The sequence below is a fragment of the Cetorhinus maximus genome, chromosome 15 (assembly GCF_964194155.1).
Source record: "Cetorhinus maximus chromosome 15, sCetMax3.hap1.1, whole genome shotgun sequence".
Taxonomy (NCBI): Eukaryota; Metazoa; Chordata; class Chondrichthyes; order Lamniformes; family Cetorhinidae; genus Cetorhinus; species Cetorhinus maximus.
Genome location: NC_135893.1, coordinates 76,427,905 through 76,448,396, shown reverse-complemented (window position 1 = coordinate 76,448,396; position 20,492 = coordinate 76,427,905). Strand labels below are relative to the sequence as shown.

Here is a 20,492-nt window from a genome sequence, read left to right as displayed (position 1 = left end):
AATTGCTCTGCTAAGTGGAACATGTTGCTTAAACTCATATCATAATGGAGAAGGAATGTTATAGGCAGCAAAACAAATACTGCCCATTCACATAATAGAAATTACTGCTAAATGTGACCAGGCTGTTGATATTCACTTGATATGACAATAATTTGCCACACATCTGTTCAGGGAACTATGACCTTCATTAGCATGTTTACATTTTCACTTTTAGCCCCTTAGGTTACTCCATGGCTTTCCTGAAGATGCTGATTCTAGCCTTTGTTACAAAGGTATACATAACTCTGCAATCCAATGTATTGTATTGTGCTGCAAGGAATGTGTCCATCTTTGATTAAGAGAGTGTTACATTTTCAGGAATCAGATTACATTTTTATATTTAACTTTGCAACTGCAGTGAAGTCCCGCCGTTTGCAGGGGTTACGTTACTGCGAAACCTCGCAAATGGCGAAATCACAAACAATGAACATGGTTTCAATGTGAGTCAATTAGATAGGTTCCACCAATGCGAGGGCAGCATTAGTTTGTGCAGTTACAGTCCAGCAAGAGGTGTCAGCTGTGGCTCAGTTCATAGCACCCTCACCTTTGAGTCAGAAGGTTGTGGGTTCATGTCCCACTCCCGGAAACCAAGAACTGTGAATGTACTCGAAAGAGTTACATGCGATCTGTTGATAACTCGAAAGAGTTACCATAATCATTTCAGTGAGGTGTCAGCTGTGGCTCAGTTCATAGCACCCTCACCTTTGAGTCAGAAGGTTGTGGGTTCATGTCCCACTCACGGAAACCAAGAACTGTGAATGTACTTGAAAGAGTTACAGTCCAGCAAATTGTGGTACCTGTATATGACAGATGGGGGGAGCCTCTGAGCAATACAAGGCGGATTGAAAATTTTAAAAAGAGGCAATCCTCATTTAAGGAAAAACGAATCACCTCAAAACTGGCAGACAAAATCGGTAAACATTTCAAAATTGAACAGAGTCACTATTGCAGCTCTGGACCAAGAGATTCAGGTATTTCCTGGCTAATCTCTTCCTTCAGGCTGTACTTCAGCTGCAACCATTCCAGGCACCGCTTCTCACCTCTGTCGGAAAGGCGCTTAAAAAATAGAGAATGAAATGTCCATGGCCAGGACTAATGGAAGTAATCTGCTTCCAGAGACTTCTCTTCGCAGAAAGAAAACACGGATGAGTGAACATTGCTCACACGATGAGCGATGCAGTGTATAAAGTACAAAGTGCAGTGAATGCGCGAACAAGGGAGTAGCAAACATATGAATTAGGAGCAGGAGTAGGCCACTCAGCCCCTTGGAGCCCCTGCTCTGCCATTCAATAAGATCATGGCTGATCTGAATGTAACCTTAACCCCCACATTCCTGCATACCCCCAATAACCTTTCATCCCCTTGTTAATCAAGAATCTACCTAGCTCTGCCTTAAAAATATTCAAAGGCTCAGCTTCTACCGCCTTTTGAGGAAGAGAGTTCCAAAGACCCTCTGAGAGAAAGAATTTCTCCTTATCTCTGTCTTAAATGATCGACCCTTTATTTTTAAACAGTGACCCCTAGTGCTAGATTCTCCCACAAGAGGAAACATCCTCTCTACATCCATCCTGTCAAAACCCCTCAGGATCTTAAAGGTTTCAATTAAGTTACCTCTTACTTTTCTAAATTCCGGCGGATACAAGCCTAACCTGTCTAGCCTTTCCTCATAAGACAACCCACCCATTCCTGGTATTAGTCTAGTAAACCTTCTCTGAACCATATAAGAACATAAGAAGTGGGAGCAGGAGGAGACCATTTAGCCCCTCGAGCCTGCTCTGCCATTCAATAAGATCATGGCCGATCTTCTTGTGTTTCGATTTCCACATCCCCATCTGACCCCGATAACCTTTGATTCCCTTGCCTAACAAGAATCTAACTCTGCCTTAAAAATATTCAATGACCCGGACTTCGCCACCTTCTGAGGCAGAGAATTGCGAAGTCGCACAACCCTCTGAGAGAAAAAAATTTTCCTAATCTCTGTCCTAAAAGAGTGACCCCTAATTTTAAAACAGTGCCCCCTAGTTCTGGACTCACCCACAGGGTCTACCTTTCATGTCTACCTTGTCAGGGCCGATCAGGATCTTGTATACTTCAATCAAATCACCCCTCGCTCTTCTAAACTCCAGTGGAAGCAAGTCCAGTCTGTCCAACCTTTCCTCATAAGACAACCCACTCATTCCAGGTATCAATCTAGTAAACCTCATTTGAACCGCCTCCAATGCATTTACATCCTTCCTTAAATAAGGAGACCAAAACTGCACACAGTATTCAAGATACAGTCTCACCAATGCTCTGTATAACTGAAGCATACTTTTATGTTCAATCCCTCTCATAATAAAGGATAGCATTCCATTAGCCTTCTTAATTACTTGCTGTACCTGCACATTAACTTAACTGCTTCTAATGCATTTACATCTTCCTCTAAATAAGGAGACCAGTACTGTACACAGTACTCCTGATGTGGTCTCACCAGTGCACTGTATAACTGAAGCACAATCTCCCTACTTATGTAATAAATACCCCACCCAATAAGTGATAACATTCTATTAGCTTTCCTAATTACCTGCTGTGCTAACCTTTTGTGGTTCATGCACTAGACACTCAGATCCCTCTGAATCTCAGAGCTCTTCAATCTCTCACTATTTAGATAATAAGCTTCTTTTTTATTCTTTCTGTCAAAATGAACAATTTGCCCACATTATATTTGAAAGGCAGGAATTCACAGTATTTAGAAATTGTGAATTCTAAAGCTCATTCAAGTTTATCAGCTAAATCTAATTAGAAAGTGGGACTGACCAGATTAACAGATAGTTGATTGAACCTGGGGCTGGACTGCAGTTTCTCACTGGATTTAAAATGCTTAGAGGTGTGAAGGTATCATGGGGAAGAGCAATGATGGTGTAAAGGCAAGCTGTGAAAGTTATCAATGGTGTTGACTTGAATTTGCATAAGTAGAGCCATTTAAATTTAGCTAAAGAAAATAGAAACACTTGCATTTATGTGGCACCTTTCACAATCTCAGGATATCTAGAGAGCTTTACAGCCAATTACTTACTTTTGGATTGTTGCAATGCAACTACACAAATTTGTCATAGTATGAGAAATAAATATTGTGAATTGTTGGAAGTCTTCAGAGCAAAAAGAAAAAATGGGCTTTTTGAATATTCCATAGGGGAAAGACCCAACTATTAGGGATTTATCCTGAATTACTGTAGAATGCGTGTGGGAATCTTTCAAAGAAGAATTCATGTCATTAGTAGTACATCCTACTGGAGAAGAGTCTACACTTTGAGGTCACGCAGTGATGTTGAGATGATGAAAAACACGGAAACCTGGGGAATACTTGACCAACAATCATACTCATAGTGATTTAGAAGCAGCAACTACATAGCTTCGGAAACCTTGTGAGAAGTGCACTTAGAAAAAGGTGGGCACATACGCTCCATAAAAAGGATAAAATGAAGAGAGTACAAATTAAACACATCAAATTTAAGAAGAAAGCCAATTACAGAAGTGAGTCTTAAATGGTTAAACGGGGAAAGGGGGAAAAGAACTATTTAATACTTCAAATGATATGCAAGATACTGAGTAGGAAGACTGAACAATATTTGAAAACAAAATCTACTAAAAAAACAGCAGAGAAAATTGTAAGGATGTAGAATGAACTTTAGGGGAGCTGGAAAAATCCTTGGGTTAACTTACAGGGGGCAAAATGGCTATGAACCAGTGCACAGCATTACTCATAGATAACCGGCGGGATTTTCCACATCTGTCTGCCGCCGGGATCTTCCGATCCCACCGCAAGTCAATGCGGGTCCCACCCACAGACGGGCTGGAAAATCCTGGCCAATATTTCTAAGACTGTGGTAGGTAAATAAGTAAAGCAGAGCTACATATATGAAGGCGCATATTAGTGCCCCTAATGGACTAGGGTTAAAAAAAATAAATCAGACTGAAGAAATAGGCTCAGGACTTGGGTGAAGCAGGAGGGGGGCAGCAGTTAACAAAGGGAATGCAGAAATAAATGATCACTTTGAGACCAGGGAAGTATAATAATGGGGAGGCAAGCAGTACGACAGAAAGATGAAATGATGATTTGATAACAGTTTTCGTTACAGAAATTGCCTGATTCCTATAATTGGAACAGCAGGGGATGTATTCACGTTCCCCACGAAATTAAAGGTTAGCACTGAAATGATCATTATGGAACTGGTGTACTTGAATATTCATAAAGACAACAGGACCAGATGGAATGGATCCAAGGGCACTTGCAGAAATTAGGCGAGAAGTGAGTGAACGTGCCAAAACTGTTACAAAGCTCAATGAACACAGAATTGTAATCAGCAAATTTTAAAGCAAGCTAATTCTTTTCAAAGCTTTCAAATGACAGAAGCAATGATCAGGGGAATTGTAGGCTTGTTAGCCTGACATATTATGATGGGAAAAATATTGAGAGCAATTCAAACCCATTTAATAAGAATATGTTAAGTAAACTCCAATCTTATCAGGAGCTTTTGAGCCACTTTTCATGTTAACAAATTTGCTGGCCTTCTTTGAACATGGAAGGGTGTTGGCTTTGTGCAAATGATTACAATGTGGTTGATGTAATGTATCCCATATGGTTGATGAAATATATCCCATGTGGTTAATGTAATATATCCAATATGATTGATGTCATATATCCCATATGGTTGATGTAATATATCCCATATGGTTGATGTAATATATCTTAACTTTCTGAAAGCACCCAGGCAACTCATAAGAGCCCTTTGATGGAGAATGTAGATTTTAGGGTAGCAATCAAAAAGCAATCACCTACTTCTCCAAATCTTTTCCTTTCTAGATTGGGGGTCGTCCCCTTGCTAACCCATCCACTCCTTCCTAAGCCTACCCTTCAACTTTCTAAGATCAACACAATATGAAAACTGTTAGTGTTAGTGACACTCCGACATTCCCAGCCAATACGAAATTACCTCAGCCAGGTAGTGGTACTTCAAGTGTCTTCAGTGGCCTGGATTGGGAGTCAAAGCTGTGCAATGTTCCAATGCTCAGTTGCTATCTAGTGGATAAAGGACAAGATTGGTCTCAGCTCCTTCAAATGGCATGCCAATTCTTACTGTTAGTGCTCAGGGATGAATAACTTCAGCAAGGTACAGAGAGGAACTGGTGCCTGAGGAACCTTACACAGAAATAATGGGGTAGAAATTCATATTGTGTGGCAGTACAAATAAGATTGACAGGGACAATTGAAGTAGAATGGGATGATGCATGGGAAGAAGGATTTTCCACTGAAAATAACACGATTCATTAACGTATGCAAATCTTACCAATGGAAAGAGGGTATCCAATACTGAGATATGCACTTTAATGTATATTAGTCCGAAAGAGGTAAATATGATTATGAAATTAAGTTTATATTGTTAAATATAAGGTAGATGAGGTAAAAGATTCTAATATGACCAGACTTCAATATTTGATAATAGCATCTGCTAGCGATCATCAGGAATATAATATTTTGGAGAGTATAAGTAGAGTTACCAAGTTTACATCCAAAGAATTGACACTGAGACTTCACAAAGCACCAGTGAAGCCATAGAGCATGCACATTGTGTCTAATTCTAGTCACTGCACTGATGAAAGAATTAGAAACACAATCTGCTTATATTTCAAAGTTGCTTAATTTAGCCATGGTTCAGTGGTAGCAGAAGATTATGGCCTCAAGCTCCACTCTTGGCACTGAAGGAGCACTGCACTGTCAGGGATTCAGTCTTTCAGATGAGATGTTAAACCAGTGCCTCTTCGATCTCTCAGGTTGATGTAAAAGATCCCAAAGCAGTATTTCAATGAGCAGGGAAGTTTCCCCAGTTCCCTGGCCAATAATTATCCTTGAAGCAACTCACCACATAAAACATATCTGATCATTATCACATTGGTATACAAACAAGGAGCAGGAGGAGGCCATTCAGCCCCTCGAGCATGCTCCGTATTTATAGGACCTTGGTGTGCACAGGTTGACTGTTACGTTATCTATATTACAACAGTGACTACACTTCAAAAAGTACTTCATTGGCTCATCATGACAGTCTAATTTCAGGAAGGAGTTAAGACACAGTATAGGTGTCCATGTTTCATGCTTGGACTAAGTGCTGGTTCGGGACCTAGACACCGATACTTCAATCTTTACCAATATGATAGGCAACGCACTTCTGGCATGGAATACATGCACACAGCACACCAAATTGAATGCTTAGGCACCTGCTTTGTGCCTGTAAATGGAGGTGGTGTCAGAATGGCTAGGCCCATGAGTTCAGACAAAATACTACAGGGGGAGGTGATGATGTAGTGGTATTGTCGCTGGACTAGTAATCCAGAGATCCAGGGTAATGCTCTGAGTTCAAATCCATTTGAATTCAATAAAAAGTCTGGAATTAAAAGTCCAATGATGAAGCCACTGTTGATTATTGTTAAAAACCCATCTAATGCCCCTTTAGGGAAGGAAATCTGACATCCTCATCTGGTCTGGCCTACATGTGACTCCAGACACAAACCGGCTGGATGGATGACCGGCTGGACAACCCGGCATCGACCTAGGCACTGGAAACAACAACGGCAATTGCAGCCCTGTCGACCCTGCAAAGTCCTCCTCACTAACATCTGGGAGCTAGTGCCACAACTAGGAGAGCTGTCTCACAGACTAGTCAAGCAACAGCCTGACATACTCATCATCACGGAATCATAACTTACAAATAACGTCCCAGACTCCACCATCACCATCCCTTGTGGCGGCACAGTGGTATACACTCGGGAAGGAGTTGCCCTGGGAGTCCTCAACATTGACTCTTGACCTCATGAAGTCTCGTGGCATCAAGTCAAACGTTGTCAAGGGAACCTCCTGCTGATTACCACATACCACCCTCCCTCTGCTGATGAATCAGTGCTCCTCCATGTTGAACATTCCTTGGAGGAAGCACTGAGGGTGGTAAGGGCGCAGAATGTACCCTGGGTGGGGGAACTACAATGTCCATTACCAAAAGTGGCAACACCGTTGGCCGAGTCCTAAAATACATAGCTTGCTAGACTGGGTCTGCAGCAGATGGTGAGTGAACCAACAAGGGGGAAAAATATACCTGACCTCATCCTCACCAATCTGCCTGCCACAGATGCAACTGTCCATGACCGTATCAGTGGTCGCTCCTACCGCACAGTCATTGTGGGGACGAAGTCTCGCCTTCAAATTGACTGTCCATCGTGTTGTGTGGCACTACCACTGTGCGAAATGGGATAGATTTCGAACAGATCTAGCAACTATCAGCTGGGCATCCATGAGGTGCTGTGGGCCATCATCAGCAGCAGAATTGTACTCGAACACAATCTGTAACCTCATGGCCTGGCATATCCCCCACTCTACCACTACCATCAAGCCTGGCATATCCCCCACTCTACCACTACCATCAAGCCAGGAGCAGCACCTGGCATACCTAAAAATGAGCTGTCAACCTGGTGAAGCTATAACACAGGACTACTTGCATGCCAAACAGCATAAGCAGCAAGTGACAGACAGAGTCAAGCGATTCCACAACCAACAGATCAGATCTAAGCTCTGCAGTCCTGCCCCATCCAGTCATGAATGGTGGTGGACAATTAAACAACTCACTTGAGGAGGAGGCTCCAGAAACATCCCCATCTTCAATGACGGAGGAGCTCAGCACATCAGTGCAAAAGTTAAGGCTGAAGCATTCACAACAATCTTCAGCCAGAAGTGCCAAGTGGATGATCCATCTCGGCCTCCTCCAGAAATCCCCAGCATCATAGATGGCACTCACCAGCCAATTTGATTCACTCCACGTGATATCAAGAAATGACTGAAGGCACTGGATACTGCAAAGGCTCTGGGACCTGACAATATTCTGGCAATAGTATGGAAGACTTGTGCTGCAGAACTTGCCACGGCCTTAGTCAAGCTGTTTCAGTACAGCTACAACACTGGCATCTACCCAGCAAAGTGGAAAATTGCCCAGGTATGTCCTGTACACAAAATGCAGGACAAATCCAACCTCCAATTATCACCCATCAGTCTACTCTCCATCATCAGTAAAGTGATAGAAGGGGTCATCAACAGTGCTATCAAGCAGCACTTGCTTAGCAATAACCTGCTCACTGATGTCCAGTTTGGGTTCCACCAGGGCCACTCAGCTCCTGACCTCATTACAGCCTTGGTTCAAACATGGACAAAAAAGCTGAACTCCTGAGGTGAGGTGAGAGAGACTGTCCTTGACATCAAGGCAACATTTGACCGAGTGTAGCATCAAGGAGCCCTAGCAAAACTGGAATCAATGGCAATCAGGGGGAAAACGCTCCTCTGGTTGGAGCCATACCTAGCACAAAGGAAGATGGTTGTGGTTGTTGGAGGCCAGACATCTCAGCTCCAAGACATCACTGCAGGAGTTCCTCAGGATAGTGCCCTCGGCCCAACCATCTTCAGCTGCTTCATCAATAACCTTCCTTCCATCATAAGGTCAGAAGTGGGGATGTTCACAACATTCAGCGCCATTCATGACTCCTCAGATCCTGAAGCAGTCCATGCCCAAATGCAGCAATGCCTGGACAATATCCAGGCTTGGGCTGACAAGTGGCAAGTAACATTCATGCCACACATGTGCCAGGCAATAAGTGTCTCCAACTAGAGAGAACCTAACCATTGACACTTGACATTCAATGGCATTCCCATCACTGAATCCCCCACTATCAACATCCTGGAGGTTACCACTGACCAGAAACTGAACTGGATTAGCCATATAAACACCGAGGCTACAAGAGCAGGTCAGAGGCTGGGAATCCTGCGTTGAGTAACTCACCTCCTGACTCCCCAAAGCCTGTCCACCATCTACAAGGGCAACTATGAATGGGCAACAAATGCTGGCCCAGCCAACGAACCCCACATCCCATGAATGAATATAAAAAAAAATTAAATTAGGCCCTCTGTGAACAAAAAGCTAACAGTTTAATATTTGCTCTTGGACTGCTATTGAATTATTTGTCACTCAGACCAACTTTTTCAAGATCTTAATGGGCAAATAAAATAACCCTTGCTGAAATGACAATATTCAATAGTAATGAAGTTGTTTTTAATTCATTCATGGAATGTGGGTGTCGCTGGCTAGGCGAGCATTTATTGCCCATCCTTAATTGCTCTTGAGAAGGTGGTGGTGAGCTGCCTTCTTGAACCACTCCAGTGCACGGAGTGTAGGTACACCCACAGTGCTGTTAGGAATGGAGTTCCAGGATTTTGACCCATCGACAGTGATGGGATGGCGATATATTCCTAAGTCAGGATGGTGAGTGGCTTGGAGGGGATCTTCCAGGCAGTGGTGTTCCCATGTACCTGCTGCTCTTGTCCTTCTAGATGGTAGTGGTTGTGGGTTTGGAAGCTGCTGCCTAAGGAGCCTTGGTGAGCTCCTGCAGTGCATCTTGTAGATGGTATACACTGCTGCCAATGTGCGTCAATAGTGGAGGGAGTGAATATTTGTAGATGGGGTGCCAGTCAAGTGGGCCGCTTTGTCTTGGATGGTGCCAAGCTTCTTGAGTGTTGTGGGAGCTGCACTCATCCAGGCAAGTAGACAGTATTCCATCATACACCTGGCTCGAGCCTTGTAGATGGTGGACAGGCTTTGGGGAGTCAAGAGGTGAGTTACTTGTTGCTGGATTCCCAGCCTCTGACCTGCTCTTGTAGCCACAGTATTTATATGGTTAGTCCAGTTCAGTTTCTGGTCAATGGTAAGCCCCAGGATGTTGATAGTTGGGGATTCAGTGATGGTAATGCCACTGAATGTCAAGGGGCGATGGTTAGATTCTCTCATTGGAGATGCCCATTGCCTGGCACTTGCGTGGCGCGAATGTTACTTGCCACTTGTCAGCTCAAGCCTGGATATTGTCCAGCTCGTGCTGCATTTGGACATGGACTGCTTCAGTGTCTGAGGAGTCGCAAGTGATGCTGAACATTGTGCAATCAGCAGTGAACATCCCCACCTATGACTCATGATGGAAGGAAGGTCATTGATGAAGCAGATGAAGATGGTTGGGCCGAGGACACTAACCTGAGGAACTGCTGCAGTGATGTCCTGGAACTGAAATGACTGACCTCCAACAACCACAACCATCTTCCTTTATGCTAGGTATGACTCCAACCAGTGGAGATTTCTCCCCCAATTCCCACTGACTCCAATTTTGTTAGGTCTCTTTGATGCCACACCTGGCCAAATGCTGCCTTGATGACAAGGGCAGTCACTCCCAGCTCACCTCTGGAGTTCAGCTCTTTTGTCCATGTTTTAACCAAGACTGTAATGAGGTCAGGAGCTGAATGGCCCTGGCGGAACCCAAACTGAGCATCAGTGAACAGGTTATTGCTAAACAAGTGCCGTTTGATAGCACTGGATGGCCCCTTCCATCACTTTACTGATCATGGTAAGTAGACTGATGGGGCAGTAATTGGTCTGGTTGGATTTGTCCTGCTTTTCATGTATAGGACATACCTGGGCAGCTTTCCACTTTGCCAGGTAGATGCCAGTGTTGTAGCTGTACTGGAACAGCTTGGTTAGGGACACGGCAAGTTCTGGAGCACAAGTCTTCAATACTATTGCCAGAATGTTGTCAGGACCCATAGCCTTTGCCGTATCCAGTGCTTTCAGCCATTTATTGATATCACGTGGAATGAATCAAATTGGCTGAAGACTGGCATCTGTGATGCTGGGAACATCTAGAGGGGGCCGAGATGGATCATCCAATCGGCACTTCTGGCTGACGATTGTAGCAAATGCTTCAGGCTTGCCTTCTGCAGTGATGTGCTGGGCTTCCACATCATTGAGGATGGGGATATTTGTGGAGCTGCCTCCTCCAGTGAGTTGTTTAATTGTCCACCACCATTCACGACTGGATGCCACAGGACTGCAGAACTTAAATCTGATCCATTGGTTGTTGAATTGCTTAGCTCTGTCTATAACTTGTTGCTTATGCTGTGTGGCATCTGCCATGACCCACCGGGGATAGTGCGCTGCAATATCAAGCCCCAGTACCCCGGGCCGTGACAAATGTGAAAAAAGTTTGGTCAACCCACCTAATTGTTTAATTTAGGTTCCCAGAATACGAGCACCAGGTTTGTAAACTTAATAAGTAAATAACTGTTTATTGAACAAACTGTCATTAACCAGTGGCAAAAGAAAGAAATATGAACTGCTAATTTCTAACTCTATAACCTAAACTCTACCCCTTCTTAAATGCCTATACACACACATACAAGACACCTAAGTTACACAAAAACATGGATTTTAATGGTGGAATAAAACAGTTCTATAGCACCAATTCTGGAGTACAGGATTTGATGGTTTGAATTTGATTGATGTCTTCCAAATTCCTTTCAGTCCTTGTTGATAACATGAGGTGGCCTTCCAGCACTTTCAGTCCTTGCTTCACTACTTGACCACTTGCCTTTAAATGTCTCTAACAGTGATTTTTCCCCTTTGCATTTTGACAGGGGTTTTCAGAGAGAAAGCAGGTTATAGAGATATGAGGAGAAAAAGCAAGCTAGCTATTATTGTGGAATTTCTAGAATCTTCCACACACAAGAGAAAGAGGTTTTAGGTCTTGTTCCTTTCAGACTTTGAACTATTGCACTGCACTGCTCTCGCACAAAACCTGGTCACCTGGTCAGGAGCCAATTAAAATGCTGTTGCCAGGCAGCCACCTTAGTCCAGGACTCCTTTCCGGCACCATCCTGTCTTTCATGGCACACTCTGTTCCAGGACTGCAACATTGTATATATCTCTCACCCTGTTCCAGTGGACATGTCTTTCAAACTACAGCCATTGTAATTTTAATCCACAGTCCAGAAATAAATAAAAGGATTTGTTCTTTACAATAGCCCAGAATTTTTTTTTAAAAAGTTCCTTACACATGCAAGTAGTCCTGTGTTGTAGCTTCACCAAGTTGACACCGCATTTTTGGATATGCCTGGTGCTGCTCCTGGCATGCCCTCCTGCACACTTCATTGAACCAGGGTTGATCCCCTGGCTTCATGGTAATGGTAGAGTGGGAATATGCCGGGCCGAGGTTACAGATTGTGGTTGAGTACAATTCTGCTGCTGCTGATGGCACACAGTGCCTCATGGTTTCCCAGTCTTGAGTTTCTAGGTCTGTTCGAAATCTATCCCATCTAACACAGTGATAGTGCCACACAGAATGGAGGGTATCTTCAATATAAAGATGGGACTTCGTCTCCACAAGGACTGTGCAGTGGGCACTCCCACCAATACTGTCATGGACAGATGCATCTGTGGCAGGCAGATTGGTGAGGATGAGGTCAAGTACATTTAACCCTCTTGATTGTTCCCTCACCACCTGCCACAGACCCAGTCTAGCTGCCAAGTCCTGTACTTGAGTGATGAAAACAAAAAGTATTAAAATAAATATGAGGAGCGTATTTTTCTTTCATCAGGATTATGCACCTAAATTCTATTTTTCACTCAAGCTTCATTGGGCTATAGCTAATAGTACTCAGTTACTGTACTAACCTGTCCATGCACTCATGGCTGAAGGATAATGAATTGAGGAAGGAACTCACAATATGAGGCAGTGTCGCTAATTAGCTCAATAAGTTTATGCAGTGTCTATCTGAGACATCCTGACAAGGAAGGTCCATGTTCATTCCCAGGTATACTGAATTACCTCAGCCAGATTGTAGTGCTTCAAGTGCCTTCAGTGGCCTGGATTGGGGGTCAAAGCTGTGCAATGTTCTAATGCTCAGTTACTATCTAGTGGAAAAGGGCAAGGTTTGTCTCAGCTCCTTCAAATTGCCTGAAAATTTTTACCATTAATGCTCAGGCATGAATAACTTCAGCAAGGCGCAAGGGGAACCGGTGCCTGAGGAAACTTACACAGAAACAATGGGGTACAAATTGATATTGCGTGTCAGTACAAATCAGGAAAGATAAATTGGAGTCTGTTTTTATTGAATGAAAAGACAACTGAAAATTGGCCGAAGCGCAAACTGGAATATTATTCATTTTGTTTTATTGCCCAAGACAAACTTCCACCCCAATGTTTTCGGAGAGAAATGGAGAGGGAACATTTGCAGGGAGAAAAGCGAAGTAAAAAGATAAACTCAGCTTCAAAGACTTGAAGCTATTATGCAAGAGCCCCTGATGTGACAATCTGTGTTAGTGAAGCTTCGTGATAATTATAATGGGTAAACTACAAATTTTAAAAACTTAGAGATTTGCTCTCAGTGATAGAGATAGGAATACAAATAAATGTATTCGTTTTCTTGTATTGCTCTTCTGTTGTATATAAAAAGGCACAGAATATCATAAGCATTTCACCAAATTATAGTGAAACAAAAACGCAAACACATCATTCATATTAAAACTGCCAAATTTACTGACAGTCTTTAGCCCTGATGTGTCAGGATATACTCCATGACTTACCTCCCAGCTCTATTCCAAGAGAGAATGGCTTCAAGATAGGGTTACAACACTGAAGCTCTGATACTCTGAGCTGCTCTCCCTATGGCTATAGCTCCCTATTGGAAGTACAGTATCAGTGAATTTACTTTAAAATGTGTCTGGTGCTCAGTGTTATACTTACTCACACAGGAAAATAAATGAAGATGTCAAATACAAGCCTTGTTATTCTACGGTGCAGAACCAATATTAAGATACAATCCTTCATCAATATCACTACAAGTTCTTCCTTGTTATGGGTTAGCCAAAGACCCGGGTGTACTTTCTGATCTTTTCTGCAGTCCCATTCCAGCTTAAACATAACAGTGACTACTTATCATTGCAATACAGCAAATTTACTCAAACAATGTATGACATGACTAACATGAGGTGAAAATAACTTGATACTGAAAGATGCAGACTTCACACCTATAATATTTGCAATACACTGCCCCGCCATGGGACAGGACTTAGTTATGGTACAAGTAGATTGCCTACTCTTTTCTCCCCAAAACCTCTGATTCTGTTCTACTTACATTATGTTTTTTCTATTTCCACCAACCAATTTGCAAGTAGTTTGATCATTTGTTTATTCTTTGTTTTCCTGCTTCAAAAGCTTTGGTTTTTTTTTATATCTCTTCATATGATTCTAAATAATCATTTATTTTCTCTCCTTTTTTTTCTCTCCTTTGCTTTTGACTGCACTAGTTAGGTTTCCCCCATTGTTCAGTCCCCTATTGTTTGCTTTTCAAACAGGTAGTCATTAACTGTGCTCTGAGCCCAAGTTGATCAACTCCAGCCACAATATCTGAGCTGAGGCAAAGATGTCTTCATCATCTCTCTGGTCCCAGCATACTCAAGCACACAAAACGACTGCCGCCTCAAACCACACCATTAACTCAAATTGTTTTATCCTGTGTAGTGGTATAAAAATACTGAGAAAAAATGATTTTTAAAAAGCATGCTCATATCTCTCAGATGTTACTTGTAATTTTTTTGGTCAAGTTATTATAGAACACAGCATGTTATGGTGCAATAAAAGCAGAATACTGCAGATGCTGGAATTCTGAAATAAAAACAGTAAGTGCTGGAAAAACTCAGCAGGTCTGGGGAGACAGGAATTCTTTCTCTCTCCATAGATGCTGCCGGACCTGCTGCGTTTTTCCAGAACTTTCTGTATTTATGTCTTGACAGGGTGGATGTGGAGAGGATGGTTCCTCTTGTGGGAGGGTCACTGTTTAAAAATAAGGGGTTGCTCATTTAAGACAGGGTCGTGAGTCTTTCTCTTCCTCAAAAGGCAGTGGAAGCAGACTCTTTGAATATTTTTAAGGCAGTGGTGGATAGATTCTTGATAAGCAAGGGGGTGTTCATATGCTTGTATTCATATGTTATGTTGCAATCTGGGTGTTAGCATTTCACAGAAGCAGGATGAATAGTGCACATTATGATGCAACTCTCTTATACACAGAATTTCAAAAGAAGGGCAGAGCATTTCTAAACCATAGGGAGAAGAAAGGATTAAGTTACCCAGCCATCCATCTCCAATCCTCCAGCTTCCCAGTTCTTTAACTTAGCCCCCCAGTTCCTCAGTTCCCCAGCCCCTCTCCATTCCCAATCTTCCCCTACCCCCCACCTCACCCCCAGGCAACTCAAAGTTCAGGGATTTTGCTCTTGGAATTGTGCAATTTTTAAAAATGTTTTTATAGTATAAACATTATTTTTAGCTGTATACTCTGCTGGAATAAGGAGGAAAAATGCTATCATTTACAAAAACACTGCTTGACTGATGGGCTTGCTTTATTTTATCAATAGCAGCTGGCTTCAGACTGTTGGAACTAAAAAGAAAATGGAACCATTTGATTATTAATTTCACCCACCAGTCTAGTGACTGGAACTGAGTTTTAATCGGTGCACATTCAGTCAGTGGGGTTGTTGCCAATCAGTATCATTTGCTTAATAGATAGTGGCTCTTTAAATCAGTGAAGACTTTTTTCTCCGCCTCCATATAAGAGAGGGTGAGAGGCAAGCAGCACCATTGAAGTGTGACAGGCTTTTCACAGAATCACAGGATTGTTACGGCGCAGAAGCAGGCCATTCAGCCCATCATGTCTGCACCAGCTTTCCGAATGAGTATTAGTGCCAGTCCCCCACCTTCTCCCTGTAATCCTGCAAATTCTTACTCTTCAGATAATGTTCTAATTCTCTTTTGAATGTTTCAGTTGAACCTGCCTCCACCACAGTCTCAGGCAGTGCATTCCAGATCCTAACCACCTGCGGTGTGATTTTTTTTTCTCTCATGTCACTTTTGACTCTTTTACCAATTACTCTAAGTCTGTGTCTGCTCTTTCATGATCCTTTCATGAGTGGGAACAGTGTCTCCCTATCGACTCTGTACCCCTCATGATTTTCAGCACCTATATCAAATCTCCTCAGCCTCCCTTTCTTCTTCTTTCAGATTTCACACTATAGTCTTTAGATTAGAGTCAGGCATAAGACCCAGCTTTAGCCTACTCCAGCTGATGGCTGTGATTTTGAGTTGGACACCTATTCTACACTCTGCCTTTATGTATTCAATTGGTGCTCTGGGATGTTCGAATTCCGCCTGCTGCTCATTTGCCTCTTTCACGAAGCCCTGCCCTCAGAATAGACTGGGCATCCTGTCGGGATTATCAGGCAGCTGGTTGGCATGTTCTCCTGGCAAACTGCCCAAAGTCAACTCAGGGGTGAAAAGCTATTCCTTTGTTTTTATCCTTGCAGCTGAGATGGAGAGCAGGATCACAATGGTAACTTATTAAACCTTTATCCTGTTGCCATCAATGGTTCTCAGGATACCATTAAAGGAGTCATTAACTTTAAGCGTAGATTTACAGAAAGGCCAATAAAGACTTTTTTTTCTATAATAACAGGGCTCAGGTCTCTAAGATTTAACGGGCACCACTGGCTCTCATGTGAATTAACAAATAAATGGTGGTGAGTTATCATTTTTACTGTCAAGTGGAAAGCAGCAGCAGTTGGTTCAATCCTTTTTTATTTCTACCCAATGTTCACTTCCAGTGATATTACTGTCCCTTTTCTACCTCATGTTAAAGGTGATTCAGTCTGTGGTCATTAATCAGGTGGTCCCTCATGTTAGGTTTACAATACTGTGGTTTCACTGTGCAGTTTACCTGGGATTTCTATCCAGTTGAAATAGTCACAGACTGACATGAAAATATATTTCTTACCTTCCATCAGGCTGTAAACATCATGCCCTATATGTCACACTTTGTTATGTATTAAAGCAATCTTAAAACTGAGAGCAGGGCATTTAATTCTGTGTTCTGAACAGCAACTTGAAATTTACAAAGAATTTATTGATCGTGACATATTTATAAGCAGCTCTGCCATCAGATGGACTCCTACAGGCTGTGCCAGGAACAGTCTTAAAGAGACAGGCCAAGTTAGTAGCTAAATGTGTCACAGCCTCCCACCAGCCAGGTACAATGTCACAGTAAATGTACTAGTAGCCGTTAATAAATAGGCTGAATAGCATTGACTAGAGCAATAGGTAATGCTGGAAATACTCAGCTGGTCAGGCAGCATCTGTGGAGATGCTAATGAGTTTCACCAGCATTTTCTGTTTTTATTCCAGATTTCCAGCAGCCACCGTTAGAAAATTCAAAAAAATCAAAACACTTCACCACCTTGTGAAGCAATAAATCATTTTTTAAATGACTTACATTTATATAGCACCTTTCAAAGGGGTTTACAGCCAATGAAATACTTTGGAATTGTAATCACTGTTGTAATGTAAAAAAAAGCAACCAATTTTCAACACAGCAAGCTCCCACAAACAACAATGCGATCAATTAGCAGAATATCTATTTCAGTGATGTTGATAAAAGGATAAATATTGGTAAGGGCAGTCTGGAGCACTTTTCTGCTCGCCTTCACGTGCTGCCATGAGCTCTTACTGATGCTTTGTCTGTCGGACTGCACCTCTGATAGTGCAGCCTTCAAATAGTATTAGGCTGGAGCGTCGGTCTGAATCACGGGCTCAAGCCTTTGGAGCGGGACTTGAACTCATGAGGTTTTGACTCAGACAAGAGTACAACCCACTGAGACACAGCTGACATTTTACTTTTGGGTAGTGTTTGGAACACTATTAAACAGGGACTAATCATCGATCGATCGCTGTACCTTCAGCGTTCTCCGGATGCAGTGACACTAGCCCCACTGGGTGAAGTGTGGCAGAAGCCAGATGAGTTCAGGCGAAGACTGGCTACCCCCTGAAGAGCAGCGCACCAGTTGTCTGCAGCCAGGGACAGCTCCGAACTCCAACAGCGAGGAATCTCTTCAGCCAAGTTTGGGATTCCACGATTGCTAATTGGTGTAATTTTTGGTGCAGATTATCCGCAGCGAGTCCGTAACAAATGACTAAGGCTGTAGGAGTCATCTCTCTCTCTCTCTCTGACTGTACGCGTGTCTCGGGACTGAACCCACGACCCTGTTCTGTTCGTACAAGATTTTATTTTTCGAGGTTGTATTCAACCTTTGAGTGGACCACAGCCTATTGATAAGATGAGGAATGGATAATCGCCCAGAAAGGGAGAGAACAAACGAAGATCGGACACAGAGAGATCAGACAGCCAAAGAACAGTAAAAAGAGCAAGGGAAACTATCCGGCGCTAGACGCGAGTGAGAACTAAACTGGAGCGAGTAGGAAGAGGGGTCCACAACAGAAAAAGAACAAGCTAAACCAGAAAAACCAAAAGAGAGAGAGAGAGAGAAAATCATGAAATAAAGACAGAAAAAAGACAAGTCACAAACATGTGCGAAAAGGTTAAACAGAAATGATAAGAAAAGAGCTACCGACAGTATAAACGGCTAAATGATAATGGACTGATAACCACACAGTTGGAGGGAGTAATATACAGGAAAGCTGTGAATGTAGAACAGCGATGCAGGAGGAAAACTAACAGTGCGTGTAATCTCTCTTGGAAAGCATTGTTAAAGACTAATGGCACCTATTGTATTAAAACACTGAAGATACAAAATTAAAATGTAGCGAATTTAGCGAAATTGTAGCGAAATTAAATGTAGCGAAATTAAAATATTGGGTTCCTATTGGTGTGACTCAAAGGAAAAAAACTGTCAACTCTGAACTCAGGGAGCTGCAGTGTGCAGAATGTGAACTGTTGAAGAGGCTGAAGTTGTCCTGAGGATTGAGGCTTTGTCGCTGTTCTTTCAGCACCTGCTCAGTTCAGCACTGAGACAGGACCTGAGGGCGGTCACACCCGTAAATACTGAGTGAGAAATGATTTTTCAAAGATTGCTCGAGTAAGCAAACGTTTTATTGTTGGAAGACATCTCAGACCACCTGTGATGTAAGAATGCTGCGGACTAAAGTGCGAGCGGAATCTGCCTGTGCAACATGCTGAAGGAAATGAATTCCTCACTGGGCCTTCCCAACTCAAACTTCCCCGTGGCTGAACATTTAATGAAAAACAATCTTTCCCTCTACCTTTCGGACACTTTCTTGCACGAAGACTTGGGCAATCTGGAGAATATCCTGTTAACTATCCGAGAGCCTTCCACCATCGCCCTTACGGTAATGTACACCATATCTTTCGTTGTTGGCTTCGTTGGCAACGTTATGTCGATCAAAGTGCTGACCAGCAAGAGGAATAACAGGATGCCCGGGGTGAGTGCCACTCGCAGTCTGCTCATAAACCTGGCTGTCTGTGATCTGATGGTGGTCTGTGTGTGCATGCCCACAACCCTGGGTTACCAAATCTACAAAGCTTGGATTTATGGTGACTTCATGTGCAGAGCGGCTCCTTTCACCCAGGCAGTGTCCGTCTCTGCCAGTGTCCTCAGCATCACCGTTATAAGTGTTAACAGGTACTATAATGTCCACAACCCATTAAATGCCAGATCGTTCTTCACCTGGAGAAAAATCTTTTGGACTATTTTAGTGGTGTGGTTGTTGTCATCTGGTATCTGTCTACCTCTTATTTTTATGAACAAATTGGAAGTGATTGATCCTACATTTGGGGTTCCCTTCTGCAGTGAAGTCTGGTCCCAAGTCAAGTTGAAGCAGGCCTACAATTTCCTCCTCTTTTGTTCTCTCTATGGATTTCCTGTGCTATTTAATCTAGTGATTTGCTTTCTCACTTGGCGCAGACTTTGGAGCACATCCAGTCACTTCAAAGAGTGCGACTCCAGGAGTCAATCCCTTCCAGCTTCGAGGTTGAAAATTCGTAAAAAGATTGCCAAAATGGTGGTGGCTTTGGTGATTCTGTTTGCCCTTTCATGGTTACCTGTCTATGTGGTCGACATCTGGCTAGATTTCAATACTGAAGATGCTTCAAGGGATGATGACACATCTTCAGAGTGGATCATGCATTTTAGACCATTTGCCCAGTGGCTTGGTCTCACCAATTCTTCCCTCAACCCAATTTGCTATTGCTTTGTTGGAGACCTGTACAGATCAGCCAAGGAAATAAAGAACAAATATAGAAGAACGCTCGTTTCTCTCTTTAACTATTCCATGACTGAAGGCTCTACAAGGTCATCCATACCCAAACTTCTTTCCTACAAAGAATCTTGTCAGAAACCCACAAAAGAATTAAATTTCATTGAGTCAAAAGAAGAAAAATTTAAGGATTGTTGTTCACCTCCTGGGATTTGTGAGACATCATTGAGTACGTGCCACCCTGTTCCAAAACCTACTGTTGTAATTGATGAGAAGGACACCAGGAACAGCAAATAGACCATATAGTACCTGTAAAAATCTATTTATGTTGAGTTAACACTTTGTCACTGATTAATCCATCACTATCATTCCCAATTTGATAGTATCCCTGAAACCAACCTAGGTGAGAATAAATGGCTTTGTTAGTACTCTCTTGGTAACCAATATAGAGTTATGTAAAGCCAAAGATTGCGACATGTGTAGATCTATCATTCACATCTTGGACA

At 42.7% G+C, this 20,492-nt stretch overlaps 1 protein-coding gene across 1 annotated transcript; it reads left to right on the top strand.

Moving 5' to 3' along the window:
- Window positions 1–18,942: 18,942 nt before the first annotated feature.
- LOC144690299 (QRFP-like peptide receptor) lies at window positions 18,943–20,283 on the top strand. Its single transcript, XM_078557654.1, has one exon. It carries the CDS (start codon window positions 18,943–18,945, stop codon window positions 20,281–20,283), a length of 1,341 nt encoding a protein of 446 aa, XP_078413780.1.
- The last annotated feature ends 209 nt before the right edge of the window (window positions 20,284–20,492 follow it).